Raw genomic sequence first — 12827 nt, forward strand, 5'->3', positions numbered from 1 at the left:
TATAGATATTAGACGTGTTTATAGTCTATCTATAGCCAATACGTTGGACATGTCGACAAGCCATGCGTCAACAATGAATTGAATATACGGTGCATATATTAGCAGGACGATTCGAACATGTAGAAAGAATATCTATCACTTTGAAAGAATTGGATCACAAGCATTAAAGCTTACTCCTTGAAGATGTCGTGACTGTAGGGATAGACAATATGTGTAAGAAAAGATTGCGTATATAACTAGAAAGACATCAATATCTCTTTAGATATAAAATTTTTAAAAGTTTGATGGCGCCGTTTCGACAGTCTGCAGGAGATGTCTATCACAAGCTATGTGTATGTGGGAATGCTTATCTCTATATCATTTGATATAAAATTTTAAATGTTTGGTGTGACCACCTTTTCTGGTTCATGGAGACGTCGTGACGTCAAGTGGAGAGCCGCATACAGAGGACATGCGTATTAAAGCATACTCACCAAAAAGATTACATCTATCTTGTGTAATAAAGGACTTGGAATCCTTGTAAGAAGCCAACGATGTAACTTAAAGCACGAACCAACTCTTACAGATATTAGACGTGTCTCTATCTATTGCCGACACGCTGCATGTGTCGGTGAGCCATGTGCAATTCAAGATGTTAACGATGGCAACAAATAAAATTTGTTAGAACATAGACGTATCTTTTGAAGATATGGGCACGAACTATACACTAATTAGAAAAATAAAACATAAATATACCAGATGCTTATTTGCTAAAATAACCGATGACACCTGAATCTTCTAAACAAATTACTAAATAATGAAAATAACTATAAATAATGAAAATAACTATGCTACATCATCACAATAGAAAACCATCATGAACTAGGAGAGAGAAAAAGAGAAACCCCACTAAAAACATAAAAAAGCAGTGGGAAAACAGAAAAACCCTAAATTCCAAGGCACAAGAAACAAAAACCTACAAAACCCATCCTGCAACCCAAATAACCCCACAGAAAAAAGGTACTGTTTTTCACTTTCAACCCCGGAACATCCGCAGCTTCTCAAGGCCGCCCCTCCCACCCACTATTTCTTCCCCTCGCTCCCACTCCTCCCCTTTCTTCTTCCTTCCTTCTCTCCTCCCCTGAGGGCTGAGGATATCCTCCCTCCAACCCATCCACCTCACGAGGAATCCGCACTCGCTTTTGCTCGGCAATTTATTGCTCAGGGTTCTTGCTGGGTGGTGGTGGTGGGTGGTGGGAGCAGTAGTTCACAAGAGCGAGTTGTTCTTGTGTGCGTGGTTCTATGCCTGGTTGCTTGGCGAGGTGGGGAGGAGGAGGCGGACCAGTGGGAGTTGAGGGGTGCAGGTACCGGCATTGCTGAGGAGGCACGGGGAGATCAGGTGATGTCGGAGGCCGACCGGGTACGCCTCCGCGCGGCGGCGCTGGCGCTGCAGGACGATGGGGTAAGGGACAAGCCAGACGCCAAGGCGAACGTCTTCGCGGATCTTGGCTCGCCGGTGTCGCCGCTCCGACCGCGGGCGAGCGTGGCGACGTCGTCGTCCTCGTCGTCCGGGTCGGCCAAGTCGCCGGTGCCGTCGAATGCTGGGATGGCGGGTGGGAGGAGGCACTCCGGCGAGCTGATGGCGGAGTGCAACCCGCCACGGATGACGGGGCACCGGCGGTGCGGATCTGGGCCGTTGATATTCTCCGGCGGCAGCAGCGGGGGAAGCGGCGGCGGCGGCGGGGACCGTGGGAGCACGGCGAGCTCGCCGATGCTGAATGCGCTCCCCGCCGGGAACATCTGTTCGTCCGGGCGCGTCCCGGCGGCGGCGGCGGCGCCGCCTCCGCCGCGCTCCCGTCCGGACGTGCTCGGATCCGGCACCGGCCACTACGGCCACGGGAGCATCATGCGCGGCGCGGGCATGGCCCCCGCCAGGAGCAGCATTGATGCCCCTTCGTTCCTCGGGCACTCCTCGAGGTCGCCGGCGAGCTCCCCGGCAAGCGGCGGCGGCGGGAGCCTCCAGGAGGTGACCCGCTTGGGGAACGAGTGGTACAAGAAGGGCAAGTACGCGGAGGCGCTCCGCTACTACGAGCGCGCCGTGTCGCTTTGCCCCGAGAGCGCCGCGTGTCGCGGCAACCGAGCCGCCGCGCTCATAGGACTTGGCCGGCTCGCCGACGCGCTCCGCGAATGCGAGGAGGCCGTCCGGCTCGACCCGGCCAGCGGTCGCGCCCACAGCCGCCTCGCCGGCGTCTGCCTGCGGTAAGCCTCCTGCAGTTTTCCGGCCTCCTCCATTGTGCTGCAATCTGTACTAGATTCCGGAAGCTGATATGCATCATAGATCCCTAGTTCTTGCTTCGATTTTGTTCGCTCGAGTTCATGGTTGCGTCGGCATGTTGCTGTTGCTTTCTTGGATAGCTTTCCCTGAGAGCGAGACCAAGGGGAAAGCAACATGAGTGTTGCGCCTTTCACTTTTCCTTTACATTGAGGCAGTCAGATTTAGTTCTGGGATTGCTACTATGCTTGATCTTCGCACTCAGTATTCATTTTATTCACCTTGCCCTCGCGGGATGGGAAAAATGATTTTTTTTTCCTTAGGCAATTCAAGGAGCGCAGTTATTTGTTGATTGACCTAAATGCGTGAGGAAAGCTACAATGTTGTCTTGCTTTGATTGTGGGTAAATTTGACGTTAAAGGCTCCCATCACACAATGCTGATGGAAGGGTGGCTGCTTAGCTGTACTTTGTAAGGTTGCTTGGTGACGATTTTGTCAGGTTCATTGGATTTAGACCACACAATCCTGAAGCATGCTGAATTTCTGTTCCTAAGGCCATGTTTAGTTACTCCCAACTCCCAACTTTGACACTATGCAAAAAGAAGATTCCCCATCACATCAAACTTGCGGTACATGCATGGAGTACTAAATGTAGATGAAATTAAAAACTAATTGCACAGTTTTGTTGTACTTTGCGAGACGAATCTTTTGAGCCTAATTAGTCAATATTTGGACAATAATTCACAAATACAAACGAAACGCTACAGTGTGCTACAGTGCTGTAACAGTAATTTTGCACCTCCCAAATTCCCCAACTAAACACGGCCTAATTTTCTTTAAACTATACATTGTCCTTACTCACCCCTGGAAGACCACACAATGCTGAAGCATCCTGAATTTCTGTTCCTAATTCTGTTTAAGCTGTACATTGTCCTTACTCTCCCCTGGAATTAGGAATTTAATTCTGACAGATGTTATGCTACAATTCTTGCATGGTTGCTGAAATGCTGCGAGGGCTTGCATTGTTGCAGGTTGGGGATGATTGATAAGGCCCGGAGGAACTTCACCCAGGCAGGTCATCTTCAGCAGTCTGATCCCGCTGAGTGGCAGAAGCTGCAGGAGGTGGAGATGCATCTGGGAAGAAGCACTGATGCACGGAAAATTGGGGATTGGAAGAGTGCACTGAGGGAAGCTGATGCTGCCATTGCCTCTGGCGCTGACTCCTCTCAGTTGGTAATGACTTCTTCATAGTTTATGTTTTTTATGGAGCGCTCAAAATGTTGCTATATTGATATTTTTGGTTGTGGATTTCACACTGACATCGTCCTTTCCATGTAGCTTCTTGCCTTGAGATCAGAAGCACTCCTCCGACTTCACAAGCTGGATGAGGCTGAGTCGACTCTTGCAAGTTTGCTGAAATTGGATGGCACATTGCCCTCATCATTGACAGCAGCGAAACTCTCAGGCATGCTCGCTGAGTCCTATGTACATATTGTCCGAGCCCAAGTTGACATGGCTTTGGGGAGGTATGATTATCTAAATTGTATGCAATATTTGATTTTCGACGATGCTGCATCAAAGCAGATTAGCATTTAAACTTATGATTGGTCTATGCAGGTTTGATACTGCTGTTGCTGCAGCTGAAAAGGCTAGAGATCTTGATCCTGGGAATGCAGAAGTGGGGATGATTCTGAATAATGTGAGACTAGTTGCAAAAGCCCGAGCCCAAGGAAATGATCTCTTTAAGGTTGGCAAGTTTTCAGATGCATCAATAGCCTATGGTGAAGGGCTCAAGTATGATCCCTCAAATTCAGTGCTTCACTGCAATCGAGCTGCTTGCTGGTCAAAGCTAGAAAAGTGGGAGAAAGCTGTTGACGACTGCAATGAGGCTCTAAGAATACAACCAAATTATACAAAGGCTCTCTTAAGGAGGGCTGCGTCCTACGCTAAGGTAAGCAATGTGCATGGATAGGGATGTTTTTGGTTCTTTGAATGTACTATTTCATTGACCCTGTATTGTATAATTTTATTCAGCTTGAGCGTTGGGCTGATTGCGTGCGGGATTATGAGGTGCTTCGGAAAGAGCTTCCTAGCGATAAGGAGGTTGCAGAAGCTCTGTTCCATGCCCAAATTGCTTTGAAGGCGACTCGTGGTGAGGATGTGTCAAATATGAAGTTTGGAGGAGAGGTAGAGATAGTAACCAATGTAGAGCAACTCCATGCTGCCATAGGCTCACCAGGTGAGTTATTCTCTGCTACCTTTCTCTGTTGTAGTTCGCTCGTTCTCATATCAGTTGATATTGACACAGATTATAATGAGTTTGACTTGGTTTGTAGTATGCTAGAAATGCTTGCATTGCCTTGTTTATAATGTTATTTATTATCATATTCATTGTGTAATTGGTCACTCGTGTTTCTTTAGGGGTATCTGTTGTCTACTTCATGTCGGCAATGAACCAGCAATGCACACAAATCACACCTTCGGTGAACACTCTCTGCACTGAATGCCCCTCAGTAAATTTTCTGAAGGTATGCTACTGAATATGTTTCTCTTTGAGAACTCTAGTAGTCAGATACAAATTAGGAAAGCATTGCTAAACGATGACTAACACGTATTCTCTTGTGTGCAACCCAACAGGTAAATGTCGACAGCAGCCCTCTGGTGGCAAAGGCAGAGAACGTGCGGATTGTCCCGACATTCAAGATATACAAAGACGGGATGAAAGTGAAGGAGATGATCTGCCCGACTTTACATGTTCTGCGCTACACCGTGCGTCACTATTCTGTATCCAGTTCTTGAGAAGCTTTAGGTACCAGTACCCCAATTTCCCATTTTCGTTGATGCATAGAGCTCCCCTTTTCCCCGTCAAACTTGCACAACATTACCAGCCTCCAGAGCATTTTCACCACCTGCATAACTATTCCCCATTGAGCCTGAGCACAATGAGCTAAGACTGTCAGTGAAAGAGCCCCACATTCCCCATCTTCTGCCGCCTTTTTTTTTTTACCATTCACCCGTTCATATGCCGATCCCATTCAATTCAATACTTTTTTTTTCATATTTTGGGCTCCTTTCACCTCATATGTATTTTGATACTCCATTTTGATTTACCTCTATCATAGTCCATAGGCCAGCACCCTGCTTCTCAAGAATGGAAAATGTCTGTAATGTTGTCTAGATTTAGCATACATCTTTTAGGGAGGGGGGCTGGGGGTTGCGATTTTCGTTACATGTAAATACCTTATAGGAAAAACATGAGAGAAATCCATTGGAAGATTGGTTTCCCTGGAGAGACAAAGAGAAATGGTGGCATCATATTGAGATGAGATTTTGGTGGTTGGGGTCAGGTACAGGGCTAGTAGCTATTTTGAGTTTCCATTAGAGTCTTTGTCTATCTATCTATGTTTAGAGAGAGAGAGAGAGAGGGAGGGAGAGGTTAACTGATGATGGGGAGAAAGAGGGAGAGAGAGATGTTGAGAGGGATGGTTGGTGTCCATTGAATATGATGATGACATGTCGTTTTGCTGCTTCTGCTGGCTTTGTGGCGCCGATACCATATATATGCTACCATTTCCATGAATAAAACACCGCAACATTCGTTGGTTTTTTGGTTCTTTTTGCAATCTGCCGGTTAATCATCTCCCTGCGCTTCATTCTTCATTTTTCACTGTTTCTGTTGCTGGTGGTGATAATCTTTCCTTCCCATTTACTACTACATATGTTACGCTAACTTCATCCGCTCTAGCTGGGATTGCAATGGGTAATTTTCTTTGCAGCCGGATTTCGGTGGGATCCGGAAAGGAGATGAGGTGAGTTGTTCTCGGGGGTGGCATCAGCGTCAGCACCGCTGGTCCCGCCCCGCCCTGTGGTCAGGCTGTGCGCTTGTGTGGCAGGCAGCTGGCATTTGGGGGGGTGATGACTGATGAGTAAGCATCAAGAGAGAGAAAGGGAAACAGATCGCGTGGCGCGTCCCCCAACGTGCTTAGGAGTGAGAGAAAGAAGAGACTTTTTATTAGTTACCCTACCCTACGCCCCTCTCTCTCTCTCTAGGCCAGGAGGCTCCAGGCCTCTAGGGTCTACTGCTGCTACAGGAGTAGTACAGGGAGAGGCCATGACTATAGGGTATCCTAGAGCTGAAAACCACCTCCTCGTCCGTTTATTTATTCGTTTTTGCGGTGGTGATGACTGCTGGATGAGAGGAGGCGATCAGATTCCGCCCCATCCCTCCCCTCCTCCTCGCCTGGCTGGCAGCTGGCCTGGCCCCTTTTCAATGGGGGTGGGTGCGCCCTCTCATTCAATGCCCTCGACCCGATCCAAACACCACACCGGAGAGGGAGAGGGGTGCCTTGTCGTCCACCATTCGGTCCTCACCACTGTCCCGTAGACCATGCCACATTCACCCCCGTAGCATTCCACAACCAAGATACTGGATACCCGTAGCATTCCAAGTTTTCAACCTGCCAAGGGAAGAACATGGACTGACCCCTGCTGCACTGCCAGTTCTGTCTCGTGACGTCTCTTGTTTGGAACACGACACGGAGATTTTTTTTTCCCCTCGCGTTCCCACGGGGTTCAAACATTTGTGTATCGCTGTCTCCTCTGTATCGCAGACTTGGGATTTCGTTGTGTATGGGGCCGTGGTAGAGCCAATGCACCTGTACGTTGCTCCAGGTGCCACTCTCGCTTGGGCCTTGTCGCTGCGTTGGCGATCCGGCGACCGGCGAAATGTCAAAGCTAGCTGATCGGCGGCGTGGTCCGTGTATATCGTAGGGAGGGGCGGTCGGCATTTGCTGCGGTGGAGTAGCAGTACGGGTACACGTCGGACGGTACAGTATCGGTTGGGTGTCCTGTCCGCTCCGGTCCTCCCCTTGCCGGCTCGTTTGCTCGCTGCTTTCGGCAATCGATGGTCTCCTCGAGTCCTTGTGCCCGGAGGATCCGCCGTCCCCCCAGTTTCCTTCTTGATACCACTTGTGTGGATACGTGAACGTGACTCCATGAGGCCAACGGCTTAACATAACACGCGCCCATGCCTGTATCATGTACCCGTGCGATGCCCCCGGTGCCTCATGTTTAACTTCGTTGTAGGATCCCGGCTAGGTACCTCGTGGACCACGCACATAAGCAAGATTTCGTGCTCCACGCTCACGAGTCACGAATAGACAGGCTACGAGAGTAAGCGTGTCACGGGTATACCTCTCCGTTCCTGTTTATAGACTCCCCAAGGGAGCAAATTTCAGGTTAGAGTTAAAAAAAATTCTCTAATCTATCTTACACCAAAATATGAGTAGGGCAGACGGGTTACGGTGCCGCTACGTAAGAGTGGGATAGGAGTTTGGGGATTTTCTCGACCTGCGGGAGAAGTTCTTCTTAGCAAAATGCTCGGTTGATGTCTTATCCCCCACAGGTCAAGTATAGGACGTGGTATGATATGGCACAATCTTTCTAACCATTCATTTATATTATATTATTTATTGCTATAAACTTGTAATCATCGAAGGTCATATCAAGTTTACATGAAAAAATAAAAAATTATTGGTCAAAGATCGTAAAGTTTGAATCATGATATGCGTGTGCGCCATATAAACAGGAATGGCGAGAGTATGTGTATATATATCCATCCATACAAATGCATATACTAACAGCATGTGTTAGATTGATTGACCCATCAAGATTAACTCCACTCCAAAACCTCCAACCCAAATATTGTTAGGGAATAGCTAATTTACGGGCGCACCGAATGAAGACTTCCATACTTTCCCTTTTCTGACTTCCATATCGTCCGCGTCATTCTATTTTTGTGACCTCTTCCTGACGCAAGCGCACGCACCAAACACGTTTTGCTGCTACAGCAACCTGTGTGGGCCCACCGCAATAGGTAGTAAAAAATTATATGAACAATATTTTGGGAAAAATTCAGAAAAAAAAGTTTAGGAAAAAAATTTACACAAAAAATTCAAAAAAAAGTTATATAATATTTTTCAAAAAATAAGAACAAAAGTTTTCAATAAACAACGAAGTTATAAGTAAAAGTTTTTCTTGCAAAATTTTGTTTAATTTTTTTTAAAAAAAGATAAAATACACCGGGGGTCCATTAACTTCTAAGAGAGTGTCACTAAAGTACACAAACTCTGAAAGTGCATTTATAGATCCTCAACTTGTTAAATTGTGTCACTTAGATCCATACCCCTCCACGTGAGCATCAAACGCTGACATGGCATGTGACTGTGTATCTACTATGCCACCTCCTCTCCTTCTTCCTCTCTTCCTGTGGTGCCTGACTGGGGCATTTCAACGAATAGGTTGTGGGCGAGATAAGCTCCAGTGTGCACCTTCGCTAACTGTTGATGGCCAGGGCGCACAGGCTGCCGTTCGCCGCCACCGAGCGCCCCCGTGATGACTTGATGGACTGACCTCGCGGAGGGCGATGTTTAGTACTCGGCAGCCGAGAGCCGCTGCCCGGTTCCTCATGGCAAGTGGAGGCGGAGGGTAGGACAATGCGCAATGGTGGCGAAGGGCAAGCGCTGTGGCATGGGATGCAGGGCGAGCGGTGGCGGTGTCGGCGCTTGTCGAGCTGCCCGCGTGGTTGAGCGCCCCAGCCACTACGCCATGTTGGACATAGACCATGCTACTGTTCGAAACGGAGATGGAGGGTACATGGAACGTGCTTCAATGGATGATGACGACCGCCAATGTTCGCTCTCAGATTTCCCTTCCAATCTCTTTCTTGGATGAAATATTGTGACACACGTGCATTGGTGCTTGTTTTCGCCTCCAATCCATCGGGAATTTAGTAGTAAATCATGGAACTCAAGAGCTATCGGACCTCAAGCGGCGCTATGATAGGGACCCAACTGTCATCCGCCGTAGCCCGAAGCGCCGCCGCACGCTGACAAGCAACGTCACCGTTCTCCGGGCCAATGAAATCACGACGCACAGGATGAGCTCTGGCACGGTCGGTGTCCCGCGCCCGCGCCGCGGATCTCTACGACACGCGGGCTCTGGAGAAGCGCGCCCACGTGGGCCGCACCCTAGCCGCCGCTCACTCGGCCTAACCTCCTTGCACGGGCGAGGCTCCCACGGCCGGTGCTACTTCTTCGACGAGTTCGCGCCCCGGCGGAGTCCCGACGCGCTTCTTCTCCGTTGAGGTATTGAACAGCTATAGGACCCAGAGGCGGCGCGAATCCAGTTGGCTCGAGCTCATCCGACGGAGCTCACCTCGCGCTCAACTTGTTCGATGAAATGACCAAGGCAGACACGCCGTGGGGATAGAGGAAGATAAGGGCATGTTTGGCTGCACGTGGGGACAGAGGAAGATAAGGGCATGTTTGGCTGCAGGGCTAAATTTTAGCTCCTGTCATATCGAATGTTTGATACTAATTAGAAGTATTAAATATAGACTAATTACAAAACTAATTGCACAGATGGAGGCTAATTCGCGAGACAAATCTATTAAGCCTAATTAGTTCATGATTTGATAATGTGGTGCTACAGCAACCATTTACTAATGATGGATTAATTTACTAATGATGGATTAATTAGACTTAATAGATTCGTCTCGCGAATTAGCCCAGGGCTTCTACAATTAATTTTATAATCAGCTCATGTTTAGTCCTCCTATTTAGCATCCGAATATTCGATGTGCTAAGGGCTAAACTTTAGCTCCTAGTATCCAAACAGCCCATAAGAAGAATGAGAAAGGACACGTCCGGTCAGTGTTAGATGTATATGTGGATGCACATGGACCTAGATGATACAACTTAAAAAGTTTATGAACCTAAAAATGCAATTTCGAAGTTTGTGAATCTAAGTGACATACCTTACAAGTTCACGGGCCCTGGTGCATTTTACTCTTTTTAAAAGGTTCATTGAAAGTTTTGGAAGATTTTATGAAAAATATTCAGGAAAAAAGAAAGTGAAGAAACAATTTAAGAAAATGTTAAAGAAAAAGTTATGAACAGAATCCAAAAATGTTGTGGAGAAAACTTTGCAACGAAATCCGAAAAAAAGAAGAGGAGAGAAAAAAAAAAGAGGAGTGCCTCCGGCGCGCTCATCGGCGAGGCTGCTGTGTGGCCACTGCGCTCTCGCGACCGCCGACTACTGTCGCTTGCCGGGCCCGCCGTAGCTCGAAGCTGATCCCCCGATCCCAGCCGCCACCACCGCTCGAAGCAGCTCCCACAAGGCTCGGCCGCCGCGGTTGCAGTTGCTTCCCCAGGGCTCGCGCACTGCTGCCGCGTAGGTCTGCAAGGGGAGCGAAAATAAATGGGAAAAGGGAATGAGAGAGAGAGGCACGGGGAAAGAGAGGGAAGAGGGTGACAGGACACAGGAGCCTTATCTTCTCATGGGGTAGAGGGAGGTGGGCTTACAAATGTGTCTGAGTGCACACGTCTTCGACCGGAAGGAGGGGAACCTCTGATCGATTGCAAATTCAGCTTCACGATCATAATTCCACCAACTCCAGCTCAAGTCAAATTCGCAAATCTAGAAGACGGATTCATGGATGTTGGTGCTGGAACTCCTCAATGGAAGCTCCACGAAGTGACGAAGGTGATAAAACAATAACGGTTGAAACTGAGTAGATAGAAGAATAATGCATATTAGCATCTACTTATTTAGAGAGACATAGGTTGATCTAGCATGGGTGCAAAGGGGGCTTAAGCCCCCTACCTGCTGGAGCTCCATTAGATTTGTTTTTTGCATCTGCCCCTAACAAAAATAATATTGAATTAAGTGGGGGCAGATGAAGTTATATTGGATCATCATCCTTTTTTTTATGTATGTTGTGTTTTGTAGTGACTGTTGTAGTGCGCATCTGAGTACCCGAGCTAACCTCTTTTGGATGAACACATTATTTTCCCACTCATGGATATGGTTATCTGTATTTATTTATCGATTGACATGAAATATTTTCCTTTTACAAAAACTTAGAAAACTTAGAATCACTTATGTACTACCATATGTCGAAACAACATCACAAAAAGCATAATGGATATGGTTATCTGTATTCACGTCTAAACCTCCAATTTTTCGAGTTAGAGCTAAGCTGCAAGCCAAACACCTCATTTCCTTGCTCTAACTCCAGGTGGAGTCACTCCACGGAGGAGTTTCGGCGTGGTGGTGATTTTGCTGGAGTAAATAAGTCCCAAACGTGTCTTACGGTCTCGAGCCTCAAGGAAGGCTACCAACATGCCAAATTCCACTCAACCACTGCTTGGTTAGTGTATTATTATTACTGCAATAGTTAGACGTGCCAGTTGTATTCCACGGCTATAGTTCCCACGAATCAGCATCTTGACTGTACTAGAAGTTGCTAATTGTAAACTGAAATTGACTGTATGCATCCTTGTTCCACGCTTGCCCGCGTGGGGTGCCGGAACGATGACGACGTAGGGATGGATGGGCGTTCGGTTCAAAGGACGAAGTGAGACGGCACGGAACGATCCCACTTCGTCCCAGGGTGTGTTTGATTTGAAGACGAGATGGGATGGGTTGGCCCTATCCTAGTTTTTTGAATGAGATTGTCCCGACTCGTGTTTGGTTGAGAAGAATGAGTTTGTCCTCATTTTTTTATTTGGTTGGAGGTACTAAAGTAGATGGGACGACCACCGTTTTCAGTTTCTGTTAGCTACCGTCAGCGAGCCCCACATGTCATTGTCACGAGTACATCTTCTTCCTCCGTGTAACACCAGCCAGCCAGGGGAGCTCCGGCGGGCGCCGGCCTCAGACCCCAGCCATGCCGCTTGAGGACCTGCCCTGTTGGCCTTGTGCCCCTTCCGCGCCGCTTGGGACCCAGCCGCGCCGGCCTCGTGGCCCGGCCCCGGAGCTCATCGTCCCGCGACCGGCGGGAGCTCACTGCGCCGCGCGGGGAGGTCGCCACGCCGGTCCTTGGCACCAGCTGCGCCGCCTGGGGAGCACGCCGCTCGTGGAGCTCCGGCCCCGCCGGTCGCCAGCCTCAGACCCCGGCCGTGCCGCCTGAGGACCTGCCCCTGCCGGCCTTGTGCCCCGGCCGCGCCGCTTGGGGACCCAGCCGCACCGGCCTCATGCCCCGGCCCCGGAGCTGGTCGCCCCGCGACCGGCGGCGGAGCTCCCGCTTGCCCCACCGACGGCGCAGCGGCCGCCCGAGCTCGGCACTTGCAACGGAGAGGCATGGCGTCGAAGCGGGATGACCCCATCCGCTCGATTTGGAGGGATGGGTTGTCCCGCATATTAGAGAAATATTCCTCTAAGGGGATGATCCTATCCCACTTGATTCCCATCCAAACACTCCTAAAATTAGGATCATCCCGCTCCATCTCGTCCCGTCCTTGAAACCAAACGCACCCTTAATTTGAAAACAGGTGGGACCGTAACATCCCTAGGAGGAAATATATCCTCCAGATGGGGATGCCCCGTCCCACCAAAACTGGCGGACGGGGTCATCAACCGTGCACGGCGTGACGCGCCGTCGCGCTCAAACGCTCGAGGCCAGCCGACGCAGAGGAGGAGGAAAAAGACCCAGCAGCGGGCGGGCGCAGGACCTCGGCGCGCGGCGCCGCGGGGTCGACCTCCCCCGCGGCGCGGCCGTGGCCCAGGGGCGGCA

The 12827-nt window shown here is 49.3% G+C and overlaps 1 protein-coding gene across 1 annotated transcript; it reads left to right on the top strand.

Annotated features, from left to right (window-relative positions):
• Window positions 1-1090: 1090 nt before the first annotated feature.
• On the top strand, window positions 1091-5865 carry LOC101767739 (TPR repeat-containing thioredoxin TTL1). Its single transcript, XM_004969111.3, has 7 exons — window positions 1091-2238; window positions 3283-3484; window positions 3590-3777; window positions 3869-4202; window positions 4286-4490; window positions 4673-4779; window positions 4889-5865. The coding sequence occupies exons 1-7, from the start codon at window positions 1382-1384 to the stop codon at window positions 5048-5050; spliced, it is 2055 nt and encodes a 684-aa protein (XP_004969168.1). The 5' UTR covers window positions 1091-1381; the 3' UTR covers window positions 5051-5865.
• Window positions 5866-12827: the final 6962 nt, after the last annotated feature.

Source organism: Setaria italica, chromosome V (genome assembly GCF_000263155.2).
Source record: "Setaria italica strain Yugu1 chromosome V, Setaria_italica_v2.0, whole genome shotgun sequence".
Classification (NCBI taxonomy): Eukaryota; Viridiplantae; Streptophyta; class Magnoliopsida; order Poales; family Poaceae; genus Setaria; species Setaria italica.